Genomic DNA, 17796 nt, shown 5'->3' on the forward strand with positions numbered 1-17796 from the left:
ACTGTGATGTTCATTGCTCAGCTGCTATGAGAATGGAGGAAGTCTCCGCATTAATTCAGTAAGAATCTAACCTCTTGGTAGGTTTTTTTGGATATTGATTGGCAGTGGTTAAATATGGGTCATTGAAATGTACAATAACCAAAGATTAAAAAGTAATGATTGATGAAACTAGGGTTTTTTTTAATGTAAAATATTTAGGCATCTAAAATTAAAGGTATAGGATTTCCCGTCATGGCTCAGTGGTTCATGAACCCGACTGGTATCCATGAGGATGCAGTTCAATTCCTTGCTCAGTGTGTTGGGGATCCAGCGTTGCCGTGAGCCGTGGTGGAGGTCACAGATGCGGCTCAGATCCCACATTGCTGTGTCTGTGGCGTAGGCTGGAAGCTAAACTCCGATTTGACCTCTAGCCTGGGAATCTCCATATGCCACAGGTGCAGCCCTAAAATGACAAAAAAAAAAAAAAATTAAAGGCATAGAGATATTGCTATAAAAATAAGACTTTTGTGTGCATACTGAATATTTTGTTTTTCCTTTTTAACCATGAGCTATTTTAAACATATAGAATTTTATATAGTAAAAGATATCCAAATAATTATCATTCATATTAGGTAAGTAATAACATGTTCCCATGTTTCAGATATTGTGCTTTAATGAAATTTAAAATTTTATATCTTTTAAAGCTCTTCTTTCTTATTTCATGAAATGATAGAACTTAAGGATTAGAAATAATCAAGAAAAAATTAGAAGTGAGAAAAAGATCATGATAGAAATTGAATAAATTAGAAGCAACACAAAAGCAAATAAATTTGTGAAAAAAGGGGAAAACTTAAAGCATCTACCTAGATGAAATTGTTTAAAAAGAATTTTAGGGAAAGTGACAAATATTAAAGATACACAAAGAAGATCTAACATACAAAAAATACAAGTCTCTGAAGAAGAAAGCCAAGTTTAGGCATCCTATACTAACAAACAGTAAAACTGACCAAATCCCCTGAATTTTTTATGTGAAACTACATATTGAAATTACATACTATATAGTGAAATTACTCCACTTTACGGAAGAAGGAAAATACCATATGATATGACTTATATGTGGAATCTAAAATATGACACAATTGAACTTATCTACAAAACAGAGTCATGGACACAGAGAACAGACTTGTGGTTGCCAGGGAGGGGGCCTGAGGATTGGGAGTTTGGGATGAGCAGATGCAAACTGTTGCATATAGAGTGGATAAATGGCAAGATCCTACCATATAGCACAGGAAGCTATTTCAGTGTCCTGTGATAAACCATCATGGAAAAAAATATGAAAAAGAATATATATGAATACATATTTTACATATTTATAAATATAGAACTGAATCATTTTGCTGTACAGCATAAAATAACACAACATTTTAAATCAACTATGTTTCAAATAAAATAATAAAAATTTTTAAAAAGAAATTACTAGACTTTAAGAAAAAAAAAATCCTTTGGGCATCTATCCGAAAAAGATCTTAGAAAGGACTTGCAAGAGGACAATTCAGACTATCATTAGACCTTTAGACAGTAATGCTTTATGCAAGAGAGTGAAATAACATACAAAATATATGATTCTTAAGAAAATAATATGTAAACTAAGGTTTTATATTCAGCAAAAATGACAATCAAATATCAAACTGTTATCAATAGAAAAGAACTCAGAGCATATTATTCCAATATACATTTTTTGACAAATGTACTAGAGAACAAGATTCAGAAAGCCAAGATGACTTGGAAAAAAATTTTCATAAAATCAACAAGTTCACAAACATTAAATATGTATGCTAATTTTATCACCAAATCTAAATCAAAGTTAAATGGGAGAGAGTATAAGTTGTCAAGGCCCATATGCCCTGACAATGTAAATATAACAGAACCATAAAAAAATGGAGTAATGCGAGAATAACAGAATATGCTAAAAAAAATCTTTTAACTCTTTTCAATAATAATTTGTATTGATCTGCTGAGACTGTTATATGACTAATGAGAAGGTGAAGCAAATGCATGTGAGCAGACCTCAGAGACATTGCAGGTTTTGGTTCCAGACCACTGCAATAAAGCAAATATCACAATAAAGTGAGTCACACAAATTCTTTGGGTTCCCATATAAAAGCTATGTTACACTATACTGTAGTCCACTAAGTGTGCAATAGCAATATGTCTAAAAAAACAATGTACATCCCCTAAGTTTTAAAAATACTTTATTGCTAAAAAACAATAACTCCCATGTGACAATGCAGGGTTACCACAAACCTTCAACTTGTTTAAAAAAAAAAAATCTGTGATGCAGCATAAAGCAGAGTGCAATAAAATGATGTATGCCTTTAACCATGGCATATGCTAATTCAATCATCCTCTGCACCTCAATAACCAGAATTCACAGTGCAGAATAAAGAATATATAAACACACTTTAGAAAGTGTTAAGTAAAAACCCTATAGTCCTGAAATGGAATTATAAATACTGGTGTGAACCAATGTAGTATCATATACTGCACATATCTCCAAGCTCTTTTAACAGAAAAAGGCATAAAAACAATGACCAGCCCAATCACAGTGAATTCTTCTGTGCCTATATGATGGTCTTGAAATACAATTTCCCATTAAAAGAAACTAGAGTTTCTTATTTCCAGGGTGTTCCCAGTTCTGGGGCATGAAATATACATGCTGAGTCTGGAACACCTTGGTCTTCAAAACACAGCAGGAAAGCTATCAAACACTATTAGAATGATGTCAAAAAAAAACCCCAGGAGCCAATAGGAAGAGTCTCCCAGTAGTCAAAGATGGTATAATTTGAAGTTCAGTAAAGACAAGAAATACAATGGATTAAAACATATAAAATAGATAATAAATAGTCACACTTGAATTTCCCTCCTCTGATAGTCCTACTGAATGTACATCTGGGAGAAATACAGAAACTAGCCAGTAATGCCTACACACCAGGTGAAAAAATGCCACATGGAAATAGGTAGGAAACGCTGAGACACACTTTTGCTATGAATCCCATCCCTGGTATAGCACCATACAATCGGGAGGGACCCCCCAACTCCCAGCTTCTCCCTGAGACTGAAGGGCTTGGACTGTGCTTCCGGTGCTCCCAACTTTTAAGGCTCCTACCTGAGGGATGGCCTCCCAAATACCTAGCTCTGTTCACAAGCCCCACAGGACTATAGCAATTTTCAGAGGGTCCAGGAGTACCTCCTTGGCTGTATACCCAGGCTCAGCAGAAAGGCCCATCTCTCAGTATCTCTTAGGAAGGGATTTGACTGCAGACTTCCTCAGTGGCTGCCTGAGTGTCCAGCTTCTAACGAGCCTGCATCTAGGTGCTCAGTGATATCCTTTGCTTTGAAACACTGACAGGTCTTCACACATTCTCAACCTCAGGGAGCTACTAAAGAACACAGACCCTAAACCCTCAAGATGCCACCCCCAAGCTGTTAGAACTAATAAACGAATTCAGTAAAGTTGCAAGATACAAAAATCCACAGCATTTCTATACACTAACAATAAACTGTGAGAAAGAGATTTTAAGAAAACCCCACTTAACAATAGCATCAATAGAATAGAATAAAATACTTGGGAATAAAGTTAACCAAAGTTATACAAGACATACAGACAGAAAACTACTAAAACTAAGTAGTATTGTAAGAAAGTAAAGACGCTCTAAACAAATGAAAAACTCCAACTATAAACTTGCCAAAGGAGTTGAAAGAAGCAGATGAGACTAAATTTTAAGCTCTTACTAAGAGATCAGTACAGGAGAAGTTAACCAAAGGAAATAGATCCTTAAGACGAGGGACTCTATCCATCAGAATAGGAATTGCTTACCTGACTGAAAGCTGGAATCAGGTTCACTGGGAACCTGTTAGAAATGCAGAATCCCAAAGCCCCACCCCATACCTTCTAATTCTGAATATACATTGTGACAGATGCCCATGTGATTCCTGTATACATTAAATCTTGACAAGCACTGCTATACGCTATTGGTATTCTGAAGGGAGACAGATTTTTGTTTGATGTTCAACAATAGCAGTGAGGACCCCTTAGCCAGAGAGCAGTTTGGATTGGCGCATGCACATTTTTGTATATGGAATGGCTGGTCAACGGGGACATGCTGTAGAATATAGGGAACTCTACCCAATGTTCTATGATAAACTATATGAGAAAAGAATCTGAAAAAAAAGGATATGTGTGTATATATAACCGAAGCAGTTTGTTGTACAGCAGAAATTATCACAACATTGTAAATTAACTATAATTCAATTAAAAAAAAACTTTGTCATAGAAAGCAGGAACATAAGTAATGGATAAGTAATGGAATACCGTAGTACAAAGGCCAGAGCTTGCAGAAATTCAGTAAAATCATTGGAGTAACCACTTTCATGACTGTAGCTGGTCACTTAGTTTGGGTAATGCTAAACTTATATTCTTTTCTTATTGTAATTTAAGAGGTATCAGATTCACCTGTGAAAGTTGAGCCCTTGGTGCTCTTCCCGTGTGACCTCAGATAAGCCACTTTACCGCCCCCACCCCCACCATCCTAGTCTTTCCAGCTGTAGACAAAGATTTACAACTTTTCATTAGTAATGGGACTGAGATTTTCATTTGGCTGAAATTTATGCAAGTGCCGAGTGTGATTATTATTTTAGCTGACAGATAAAAAGACTGTCACTTGTTTTGGAATGCTTTGTGAAGCAAAAGACACAAGGATGAAATTATGCCGATCGTCTTTTTTTGTTTTGCCTACTTATGGAGTTTGATTGAACTTGTCTGAATCCCATGATAAATATGCAACATAACAAAAGATTAAATGAAAGACCATTTAATTACCTGAATCAGAGCTTGTAAAAATGTATATGCGTTCGTGGCAGGGGGAGAGGATTGGTGTAATTAGTACCCCTGAATTTAGGAAAATTGTGTCTAGCAGAAAAATGTGTACATGTTTGGCAAAAATTGAGTGACAGGTCAAGAACTCTTCAAGCTAAGAAGATTATATCAACAGATGCATTCCCCATCTGCTCGCTGAATGCACAGAAATGAAATCACATTTTTTTCCCTCTATCAACTGAAGTTTCAGTTATAGTCAGAGTCTGTGAATCATACTATGCCCATAGCCAGGATTGAGAAATTTAAAACATGAGTAATATAAGACCAAAGGAAGCTATTTTTCTATGTGAAACAAAAGGTATTGCCAAAGACACATTCTCGTCTTTATTATGATACTCACATTCCTGTTCCCAAAAGGCACAATCCAAAGGCACATTAGAACAGCAATCTGTGCTTGCACCAAAACAACATAGTCTAACTGTAAAAGCTGGCCATGCAGGTGTTCCTGGGACAGTAGGTCACCACTACCACAGATGGATTCTTTAAACCCGGTAATATGACAATATTTTACAATCTCCTCTTTTGAAGTGGGGGGGGGACTTCCATGAGACATCAAGATCACATGGAACAGTCTTACCAGACAGTAATACTTACTCCTGTGCCTATTTAGGGGAGGTGGGAGAAAGTTATTTAAGTTTGAATGAAAATAACTCATAGTAAAAAAATTAACCATGAAATTGACCATTGATTAAATTACTTGGGTATCAACAAAGATTTATAGATGGCATGACTTGCTCAAGGCCTTGAGCTACTATAATAGATAATAAAGACCCATTGTGCCTGCCCCAACCCCGGCCCCACATTGGCCCTTACTCAATTCTGATCAACACCAAACTGCACATCATTGTATTCCAGATCACACATCCTTTACAGAGATTCCCTCTTTTTTTTTTGGTCATGATCAAGGGGTGTGGAAGTTCCCAGGCCAGGGATCAAGTCACGCAACAGCAGTAAGATGAGCCACAGCAGCAACAGGGAACTCTCTTTTTTTAAAATTTAAAGTTTAGTTGATTTATAATGCTATGCCAATTTCTGTTGTATGGCAAAGTGACCCTGTTGTACATATATATAGATTCTTTTTTTCATACTATCTTCCATCATGTTCTATCCTAAAAGATTGGATATAGTTTCCCTGTGCTATACAGTGGGACCTCCTTGCTTATCCATTCTGAATGCAGTAGTTTGCATCTACTAACCCCAAGCTCAAATAGAGAATTCTTAACCCATCTGACTGCAATTACTCTAGCCTCACACTGGAAATACAGGATCTTAATCAAAATTTTTCACAAGCTCTGATTATTTTTGTTACTATATGCTACTGGAAAGATACAAGTACAAGGCAAAGCTGAAACGTGGAGACTGTTTCTTTCAACAATTATGTAAAAGTGTTATCAGGAATGGTTTACCTCTCCATGCTGAGGCTAAAGAGGTATGCATAGATAATTGGTTTTTATTTTTTTCGGGCTCAGTGTTTCCTGTGTTAGTATTCCCTACCATGCAGAAGTTTCGACTACGCTTAGTGCCTGTGTTGCCTTATCAAATCCAGACACCTGACATTCCGACATAATACCAGTCCTGTGGGGAATAAAATTTAACATCCATTGTATTATTTAATCATCACAACAAAGCCCTTGTAGAACCATGACTCAGGAAGATGAGAAGTACTGTCACATCGATGGGGTAAATTAAACATGAGAGGAGAAATGCGGGTACTCTGGGAATGTTGGTGACAACAATCATTTCTGGGAATGATCATTTCTAGATCATTTGGAAGAAACCTGGATATGGGAGAAATAGAAAGATTGTGGCATTTAGTGATTCCCTTCTGAAGCAGTGTGGAAAGATCAGTATGTGGATTATCATGTACAGCTGACAGGTCTGTTGTCACACAGGTGTTTATTCATGATGGGAGTTGCTGCTCAAAAGAGTGAATGCACTGCCCTGAAACCTTCTAAATACCTAGTGATTTGTCGGTTAAATGCATGGTGCTGGGAGGACAGAGAAGGGGAGAACCTCCAAAGTTTTGGATAGAACACTGAATTGCTTGGAAGCACAGATGGTGTTTTCATCACTTCTTCTTCCTAACAGTTGGGACTTTGGAAAGGAAAGAGAAATCTTAGATATGAACAATTTTCTACACAGATGGTAGTGGGGAACTGGTTTGGCCAACAGTTTTAAATTCCAGACTGATGGAGTCTTATCCACTGAAGAATGAGAAGGAGGAGGAGAAGGAAGAGGGTACAATAACTAAAGTGTAACTCAATACACAAGTGAAAGAATAATGTGTATTGGAGTTCCCTTGTGGTGCAGTGGATGAAGGATCTGGCATTGTCACTGCAGCGGCTCGGGTTACTGCTATGGTGTAGATTCCATCCCTGGCCCAGGAACTTTCATATGCCATGGGCATGGCAAAAAAAAAAGGAATAATATGCATTAAGTTATGATTTCTGTGTGGTTTCTACTATACTTGTAAGTAGAAATAATCCGAAGGCCACATCTAAAATAGCCACAGAGGGTGGCAACCCAGGATGCAAAAATTTTCCCTGATAAAATAACTTGGAATAACTTAATTGAATTTGTCACTTGGCACTCATCATGTCATCATGAGATGTGGGAGCCAGTAAACAGGACAAATTTCCCCAGGGAATCAAAACTGCCCATGGAGATCAAGTGTATGTCGGGACAAGTGACAAAGCAGTAAGATAAATGAAGTCTAGCAAGAGTCTTGGCCAAAAGAGACTTATTTCTACAATCATGATCAAAAGACAATAAGATAAAAGGGATGCTTAATGATGGAAATGCCACCTGCTCTTAAAAACTGGGAATTACCCAAGGGTTCAGTTTAGGATATTTATAGAGAAAAACTTTAACAGTCATGATACCTACTTTTAATATATTTACTTGGAATGAAGAGTGCCAGTTACAGATTTACCAATATAATTTTGTAGTAGGAATCTTTCCCCCAGCATGTTTATGGTAAAATCATAAAAGAACATAAAATAAAAATTGAAGGCAATATGAGAACCAAGTCCTTCAAAATGGCAGGAATTGCATTCCTTCATACACTCAAGATTTATTGAGTGTATGTTTTATTCTAGGCTTTGTCCTGAGTTGAGGAGATACCGAAATAAATAGTAACTTCTATCCTCATGGAACGCAGAGCCTCCTTGGGGGCAGACAGTCCTACTTGATGCTCAGGCTACTATGTATCAATGAGCTATCTCACAGAGGAAATGAAAAATTAGGCATTTGAATGGGACAGAAGCTTATCAGGCAGAACAGGGCCAAGGAGAAAAGCCCCAGTCAGAGGGAAAATGCAGGAAGTGGTCCATTAAAAAACCAAGTGGAACTTTGTGAAGGGCTTTGTAATACCTGCTCTATTTTCTAATATGAGTTACAGAAGATATTTAAAAGATTTAAGAAATTGTTGAGGTAAGCGGGAAAACATTGGTTCATTGGCTCTAAATGATTTTGTTGGGTTTTATTGACCTATCTCGGCAGTATTCTGGTTTTATGCTCTATTTTGAAGACATCTCCTTAAGTGGACAGGGTCTTGATCACAAAGTAGCCCCAACAACCTTTTTTTAGCAAATGCCCATCTTCTTAACTGTACAGTGAAAAAACATTGAGACCCCACCGCCCTTAGAAAGCAAAGACTTTGAATTCTTTGCTTTGTGCATTTGATTAAGGGTAAAGCCTTTCCTGTTTTAGAATGAATTTTGTTAGCAAGCCCAGCGGGAAGCAGTAAACAAAAGTGCTCTGAAACTTTGCTCTATTCTCTGTGGCAGTATGTTGTCACCTTCACTGTCACCAGAGCCTTCACCCCCAGGAGATGCCATCTCTCCTGTGACAGCTTGCTTTGTCCTTGTAAAGAGAGAGACCCCTTACCTAATAGGGATTAATTCCCTGTGCAGCTTTAATAGGGTGCAGGGGTGTGTCCCCAGTGACACAGTGACAGAAACCTTCCCTGACATAAAATGATCATTACCTTCTAGAGCTAAAGAAAGCACTGTTTCCTTGGGTTCTTTGCTCCTTTTAGTTCAAGCTAATGTAGTAATTTTGTTTTCTGAAAATGTTCATGGTGTTTACATTCCTAGAGCCAGTCAAGACTCTGGATTCCCATTCAAAGTTCACAGCCTCAAAGTTGTGGCAAATGCACAGTAAATGTTTAAGAATGTGGTCATGGAAAGATATTTCAATCATAGGAAAATATCTGTTTCTTTCAAAAACGAGTTCATCAGCAATTTGTCTGTTCACATATTGTCCAATTACAGATTTTTCCTTATTACAAACCTTTTTGTTGTTGTTGCATTTATATAATTTGCTGTGAAGAGATTTTACTGTGCTTAATCAGTCTCCTATTTTTCAGAGATGACTATGTATTTGATGTTGAATTATCATTTTAGACAATTTTTACACAAGGCTCATTTTCCAAAATTTTTTATTGAAGAATAGTTGATTTAGAATGTTGTTTTATATATATATACACACGTATATAGTTATACATATGTATTATTTTGTATTTTTTCCCATTATGTTTTATTACAGGATATTGAATATAGTTCCCTGTGCTATACAGTAGGACCTTGTTGTTTATCTGTTCTATATATAAAACTTTGCATCTGCTAATCCCAAACTCCCAATCCGTCCCTCTCCAACCTCTCTCCCCCTTAGCAACCATAAGTCTATTCTCCATGTCTGCGAGTCTCTTTCTATTTCATAGATAGATTCATTTGTGTCATTTTTTTTTGTCTTTTTGCCTTTTCTTGGGCCTCTCCTGCGGCATATGGAGGTTCCCAGGCTAGGGGTCTAATCAGAGCTGTAGCCGCTGGCCTATGCCAGAGCCACAGCAACGCAGGATCCGAGCCGCGTCTGCAACCTACACCACAGCTCACGGCAACGCCAGATCGTTAACCCACTGAGCAAGGGCAGGGATCAAACCTGCAACCTCATGGTTCCTAGTCGGATTCATTAACCACTGCGCCACCACGGGAACTTCTGTGTCATATTTTAGATTCCACATATAAGTGATATCATATGGTATTTGTCTTTGACTTATTTCACTTAGTATGGTAATTGCTAGGTCCATCCATATTTGCTGCAAATGGCATTATTTAATTCTTTTTATGGCTGAGTAATATTCCATTGTCTATATGTACCACGTCTCTATCCATTCATCTGTCAATGGACATTTAGGTTGTTTCCATGTCTTGGCTTTCATGAATAGTGCCGCTTTAAACATAGTTGTGCATATACTATTGAAAGAAAGTTTTTTTCCAGATATATGCCCACGAGTATGACTGGAGGATCATACGGTGGTTCTATATTTAGTTTCCTAAGGAACCGCCATACTGTTCTCCATAGTGGCTGTACCAGCTTACATTCCCACCAAGAGTGTAGGAGGGTTCCCTTTTCTCCACACTCTCTCCAGTATTTGTTAGTTGTAGACTTCTTGATAATGGCCATTCTGACTTGTGTGAGATGGTACCCTGAAGCTTCTTTTTGTATCAACTATGGTCTTCACAAATTCTGACCACATTAGCAAAAATCTCTGAATTTTTAAGCAGTATCTCCTTTTCCATGTGGTGATACATTGTAACAGAAAGAGCACCAAACCTAGAAGTCTTGATTCCAGACCAAAGACTGTCTCATTCATGAAACAAGAGACCTTAAAATGTCATTTAGGAGTTCTGTCATGGCTCAGAGGAAATGAATCTGACTAGTATCCATGAAGACGCAGCTTCGATCCCTGGCCTTGTTCAGTGGGTTAAGGATCCAGCGTTGCCATGAGTTGTGGTGTAGGTCACAGATTGCAGACAGGGCTCGGATCTGGCATTTCTATGGCTGTGGCATAGGCCAGCAGCTACGATCTGACTCCAACCCTACCCTGGGAACCTCCATATGCCACGGGTGTGGCCCCAAAAAGATAAAAAAAAAAAAGTCATTTAACCTTAGTGCCCCTATTTTACAGGTTGGGAAATAAAACTGCATCACCCCTGCCTGTCTCAGTGTTGTTTGTAGACCCATAGAGAAAAAGTACCTAAAAGCATATTGTATTATAAATTTACTCAAACATTTGTTAAATAACATACTTGTTGATGTTCCTAAAATGCAAAGTCATTCTTCAATTATAATATCTTTTTTCAAAGCTAAGTTCAACTGAAAGCATTTTTACTGAGAGCTGAGTCCTGTGAGTTTGATATTGGCATTAAGCCTAGACTACCTATGGAAATGGATGCTTAATATAGCCTTCAAACAGCTCAGTATCAGCCTTCTCTTCTGAAATTTTGATAGAAGAACTAATCAACTCAAACTATTACATTTAGAGTGAATAAGCAAGGAGGTCCTGCTGTAAAGCACAGGGAATTATATCCAATCACTTGTGATAGAACATGATGGACGATAATACGACAAAAAGAGTGTTTATATATGTGTGACTGGGTCACTATGCTGTACAGTGTAAACTGATAGAACACTGTAAATAAACTCTACTTTAACTTTTAAAAAATTTTTAAAAGAACTAACCAAATCAAGGTAGAATCCCTGGGTGAATGTCTGCTGTGCCAAAATCCAGAGACTGGTTTGTGTCACCCTTCCATTTTAGAACTGAGGCTCAGCAGGTTGACAACCTGCAGTGAAAATTTCAAAACACATAGAATCTTTCCCAGATTCACTGTTTCACTTCTTAAATGTGAGTCTCAGAGGCATCTTTTTGTCACCAAAAGTTTTAGATCTGCTGAAAAGCCGGGGCAAGTATTCGATTGAGTCCCTCGAGTTCCATGCTAACACAGCAAGGCAGAAATAGTTTTGGACTGGCAATTTCAAGGCAGGTGTTACCAGTTGGTTGCCTGAACCATGGAAAAACTTCCTTATGGCCTTTGAAAAATGCCTGATTTGAGCAGCACTACCACCTGATGGGCCTGCCAGGGAGAATTAGTTTCAGAATGCACTTGTAGGAAGTGGAATGAATTAAGTTACTGGATGAATTAGGAATATATACTTAAATGTTGAAAAAAGTCTGCCGAAAACAGCAATCTTGGTTTTGGCATCACTGAGATTGAACTGCCCTTTTGTTCTGTTTTGTTTTCTGATGGTATTTAGCCAATGGGTTTGGCTGCTTATATTGGAGTTTGTGGTTCATGATGGAAAATCAAGGCATAGGAAATTCTTTATAAAATACAGTCTTATAGCAATGAAGGCAAAATATTACAATATGTGTTAGTGTTATGAATCTAACCAAAGACTAGAAAATATGTGTGTGTCCTGCTTTCTTGAAATATAGGTTTTCCTCACTTTGAAGAATAGAAACCATCCAGAAAAGCTGAATTTACATCAAATTCAATTTTCTGGTGGTCTTCCATGGTTAAAAAAGTGATGTGGTTGTGGGAAATAAATTCTCCAGTGAATTATAGTATGGGATTTTAAGTGTAAAATGAATAAGGAAGACTCTTCAGTGGTCCTCGAGAGTTTGAGGGTCATGTCTCCTTTGAAAGTCTTACAAAAATTAGGAGTTCCCACTGTGGCTCAATGGGTTAAGAACCGGACATAATGTCTTTGAGGATGCGTGTTCAATCCCTGGCCTTGATCAGGGGGTTAAGGATCCTGCATTGCTGCAAGCTGCAGCACAGGTTGCAAATGTGGCACAAGCCTGACGTTGCCAGCAGCTATAGCTCCAATTTGACCTTTAGCCTAGGAACTTCCATATACTACAGGTGCAGGTGTTAAAAAAAAAAAAACTTACAAAAACTAAATGTCTCACTAGAAAAGTGAATAAAGCCCATATTGCACAATTGAGGTTGCAATTCCATGCAATTTCGGTTCACTGATGGATCCCTACCTTCCCAGGTTCCCCACAGTGCTTATCTGTACTGACCCACCTTGAAGATCTTTTTATTTCTCTCTAACTCTCATTTTGCAACTTTCCTTTTTCCTATAGACACTCTCCTTAGCACATCTGGAGTTCTTCTTTACCACTGTCACCATCCCTTGAGGCCAGTGTGTCTCTGAATAAGCATATATCTTGAGCAGAAAGGGCAGAAGTGAAAGCTGTCATACAATACTCACCTCTCCACGTTGTTTTGAGGTGTTGGGGATGGTTAGTGTGCACCACGGAGCATCGATGGGATGCAAAAGAGTAATACTGTCTGTATTTAAGAGCTAAAAGAGATGTTAGAGCTACATTTCTTTTTTTCTTTTTTCTTTTTATGCCCATACCTGCAGCATATGGAAGTTCCCAGGCTAGGGGTCAAATCAGCTTGCAGCTGCAAGCCTACACCACAGACACAGCAACTTGGGATGCCAACCACATCTGAGACCTACACCTCAGCTTCTGGTAACACTGGATATTTAACCCATTGAGGGAGTCCAGGGATTGAACTCACATCCTCACAGAGACATCAAGTCCTTAACCCTGAGTCACAATGGGAACTCCCTGGACTTATATTTCTAATTTTGTTCAAGAATCTCAAAATTACTGATTAAGAGTGCCACACTAAGACAGAGAAAGACAAGTATCATATGATAGTGCCTGTATGTGAAATTTAAAAAAGATACAAATGAACTTATTTACAAAACAGGAGTTCCCGTCGTGGCGCAGTGGTTAGCGAATCCGACTAGGAACCATGAGGTTGCGGGTTCGGTCCCTGCCCTTGCTCAGTGGGTTAGCGATCCGGCGTTGCCGTGAGCTGTGGTGTAGGTTGCAGACACGGCTCGGATCCCGCGTTGCTGTGGCTCTGGTGTAGGCCGGTGGCTACAGCTCCGATTGGACCCCTAGTCTGGGAACCTCCATATGCCATGGGAGCGGCCCAAACAAATAGCAAAAAGACAAAAAAAAAAAACAAAAAAAACAGAAAGAGAATCACAGACATAGAAAACAAACTTACGGTTACCATAGGCAAAAGGTGGGGAAGGATAAATTAGGAGTTTGAAATTAACATAAACATACTACTATATATAAAATAGGTAACCAACAAGGACCTATCATACAGCACAGGGAACTATATTCAATATTTTGTAATAACCTATAAGGGAAAAGAATCTGAAAAGGCATGTGTATATATATATATGTGTGTGTGTATATATATATAATATACGATGTGTATTAATATATAGATGTATGTATAGCTGAATCACTGAAACATAAATCAATTATACTTCCATAAAAATAAATATATATAAAAGTTTTTAAAAAGAATGCCAGAGGGGTTCCCGTCATGGCTCAACAGAAATGAACCTGATTAGTATCCATGAGGATGCAGGTTTGATCCCTGGCTGCCTCATTCAGTGGTTTAAGGATCTGGTGTTGCTGTGACCTTTGGTGTAGGTAACAGATGTGGATCGGATCCCTCATTGCTGTGGCTGTGGCATAGGCTGGTAGCTGTAGTTGTGATTCAACCCCAAGCCTGAGAATTTCCATATGCCATGGGTACAGCCCTAAAAAGAGCCCCCACCAAAAAAAAAAAAAGAAAAAGAAAAAAAAAGGAATGCCAGCTTATTTGTATCTTTCCAGGTTCCTTCAGAGTGAGGATGGGTTTAGATCCGGTGCCCAGCCTCCCCATTCACCCTTTGGACTTGGCTGGAGTTGGAGGTGGGGCAGCCTTCCAGACCTTCTTAATGAGAAACCTCACTTCCCTTCCTCACTTCTCTGATATCATCTGCTCCTCTGACTATTGCCTTTGACTATGCTTCGTCCATGTAGGTAACAACATTGACTCAGGAGGTCTCCCAGTTGGGCAAAGACATGAGGAATGTGATGCAACTTCTAGAGCACGTCCTATCACCTCAGCAGACCTCTCGGTTTTGCTCTCTGCACACCCCCTCTGTGTGTCCCTCCAGGGACAGCTTACAGACCAGAATGACCTGGAGTACGCACCAGCCCTGCCGACACCTGCAAGCAGGTGGCACTGCTTATACCCAAGCACAGCTTTGTCATGGGAATGTCACCTCAGACATATGGAGTGTGGATCCCTGCTCTGTGGGGAGCAGCCCGCAGCGAACTGGAGCTCACGAGCAAAATCCCACAGGTGGCGAACTGCACCATTCTCCAAACCTTAACTATTCACCTGCCCACTACCAGGTGGTCCAAGAAGGTCATTTGCAATTTTTAAGGTGCATCTCTCCACAGTCAGATACCACACTGACGCCTCTGCAGTCCATCTCAGCGACTCTCTCGTCCTCTGTCTGCTCCTCTTCGGAAACATCTTTGCACCTGGTTCTCCCCAGCAGATCAGAGGAGGGCAGCTTGGGCCAGGGAGCCATGAGTTCCTTCAGCCTGGAAAACCTGCCCGGATCTTGGGACCGGGAAGGAGGGGCATCCATCTCTACGGAACCCTTGGAGAACTTTCCTCTGGAAGTTGTCACAAGCACAGCAGAAGTGAAAGATCATAAAGCCATCAATGTATGACATTAGTGCACATGAGGCAGTGGCCAGCTTCCATCCCATCCCTGCATGACGGCTCTGGTTTGCCTTTATTGCCTCTGGCAGCCTGAAGACTGGACAGAGCTGAGAGCCCTGTGGAAGAGAGCGTGGGGAGCCAGGCAAAGGCAGAACCACCTCCATACTGTAGCAGACACTTCCTAGATCCTAGAAACAAAATAGGAACACTTTCCTGTACAGGTATTAACTTACTGGTCTCTTTGACAGACTTTGGTAAAAGTCCAAAGACCCTGAGGGTCTAGCAGCTAGAAGTCCCAGACAAAGAATGTGTGGATGCGTTTTGTCCTTAGGGGGCTTTTGTCAAGTGCGGCTAAGGTTTTTTCCTGAGTGCCCGTGTGTCATTCCTGAACAATATCCATAGCACTGTGGGCCTTGGGGGTGCGCAGTTCCTGCTGGTCTATTTTTCAAATAGAGAAGGCAAAGGGACAATTATCACTGCATGTCATCTCCTAGACAATCAGTCAAATAGAGCCGGTGGCCAGTGGTCAGCTATTGCACGTTATTTGCCATGTAAATGAATATGTCTTTATTTATCAAAAAAAAGAGAGAGGCTATTTTTATATCCTTGCTATGAAATACTGTATTTAACTATTTAAAATATTTATAAAGAAATGAATGTTTTCATTTTGGTAAAAAAAAAAAAAAAAGCTTGCTGTTTTAACAAGAAATGCACTACTGTTATGTATAGTAGATCAAAAGTTATTTATTATTAAGAGGCTGTAGTTTCTAAAGGAACCCTCCCTTTTACCTGCATGCAGTTTGCTACAAATGTACCCTCACGCTTCTGGATGACACAGAAAAAGTGAGGACCTATTTTATTAATGAAATAAAAACACGGACTGCGTGTCCAGCATGGTAGTAGGGTGGGCTCAACCTGGTCTCTGCTGATTCATGTAACAGCCTGAACGGAGGCCTTCCCCACTGAGCCAGCATACATGTGGCTCCTGCAGCCATCCTCCCTTGTGGTTCTGGAACCCAGAATTGGTCTGCAAGGATAATATCACAATTTCTTAGAGCTCTTTTGGCCTCAAAATGAGGGAGAAAACCTTGTGTGCACCCTTCCTCTGTGCTGTTCTTTTCAGGAGAGCTTGTGTAGACAGAGCAAATCCCAGAGACGAGCCAAGATTTCTGAGCTATGATTTGTGAGCTTTGTATCAGCACTTGAATTTCTTTTTTCTTTTTTTCTTTAGAGCTCTCAACCATGCTGAAGTTATGCAGAACAGGTGTTTGCATTCTCATTGTGCAGAGAGAAAAAAACAATCAAGTTCGAGAGATTGCACAGTTAGGATGCTGGAGACAGTCTAGAACTGATAATGCTTCCTGCATCTCAGCCAATATGCAGATTCAGGTGCCGGCAGGGTGATGATGTAGATGCCTTTGCCGAAGGTTTATTTTATGGTTTCAAAACATTAGGGACTCAGCATCCCAGATGTTCTTAGAAAATATACTGAGTTCACATTCTAGAATCCCCTTGTCCTTATTCTCCACCGCAGAGAATACACAATTTGAAACTTGCATTTATTAAAAACATCTACACAAAGCAAGACTTCTGGTGTGTGGCTCTTAATACCCTAAAATTGGCTAGAAAAGTAGAAAGAAAATAAACCTTCTTTAAGAAAAATGGAAATAGTACATATGTAAGAGGCAGGTTGCTTAAGACTCCATGTCTTCCCACAGCTCCAGAATTCAGTCTCTCCCTATCTAATGGAGGGGGAAATTGAGACAAAGGCAACCTGCTGGATTATGTGTTTATTCGTATTTACCCTTTTGCTCATCCTGACCTATGTCATTAAGTACCATTCAGATACTTGGTGTTGGTTCATGATTATTCTGCTGGCAAACTAGCACTACTAAACAAGGCTACAAGTTACTTGTTATTTTATCACCATTTTGTAGATGATTGATTGGGACACAGATCTTTTAACTTGCCCACACTCAGTTTTAAATAATAGACCCAATACCTCCATGGCCACTCTGGGTACCCCCTTCATCATGTCCAAATCCATTTTTGCTGCCTTTTGAAACTGTACTAGTAATTAGTTTATTTTGAAATCAATGAATAAAATAAAGTATTTGGGTTTTTTAAAAGTGTAAATATGGGATAAATTAGTCAAATTCTGAGGATTTGGGGAAATTCTACTGAAATGCCTGGAAACAGACCCACATTCTTCCAGCCGGTCATCTTCTCAGTACCTACTCCTAACAGCCGACCCTAGTGGGCCTAAGAAGCAGCTGCCCACCCTGAGTAAGTCTGTAACTGGACAAGAATAAGCAAACCCTGGAAGAACTGAGGGTTTCCATCAATTTCTTACAGAAGAAGCATCCTCCTTCCTGAGAATCCACCCCACCTTATTCCTTATGAACCTTTTCCTCATCACCATTATTTTGACCATTATCCTCCCATATCCAGAGAAGCTTAGAATGACACGTTTGGGGTTTTTCTTCA

General features: G+C 39.3%; 1 protein-coding gene across 1 annotated transcript in view; it reads left to right on the top strand.

The window, feature by feature from the left end:
* The window catches only part of KCNH8 (potassium voltage-gated channel subfamily H member 8), a 420004-nt gene extending 403116 nt beyond the window's left edge, over positions 1 to 16888 (top strand). Inside the window, exon 16 of the mRNA XM_047754199.1 lies at positions 14613 to 16888. Coding sequence (XP_047610155.1) covers positions 14613 to 15317 — 705 coding nt within the window. The 3' untranslated portion in view covers positions 15318 to 16888. The remainder of the gene's footprint in view (positions 1 to 14612) is intronic.
* Positions 16889 to 17796: the final 908 nt, after the last annotated feature.

Source organism: Phacochoerus africanus, chromosome 1 (genome assembly GCF_016906955.1).
Source record: "Phacochoerus africanus isolate WHEZ1 chromosome 1, ROS_Pafr_v1, whole genome shotgun sequence".
In the NCBI taxonomy this organism is placed as follows: domain Eukaryota; kingdom Metazoa; phylum Chordata; class Mammalia; order Artiodactyla; family Suidae; genus Phacochoerus; species Phacochoerus africanus.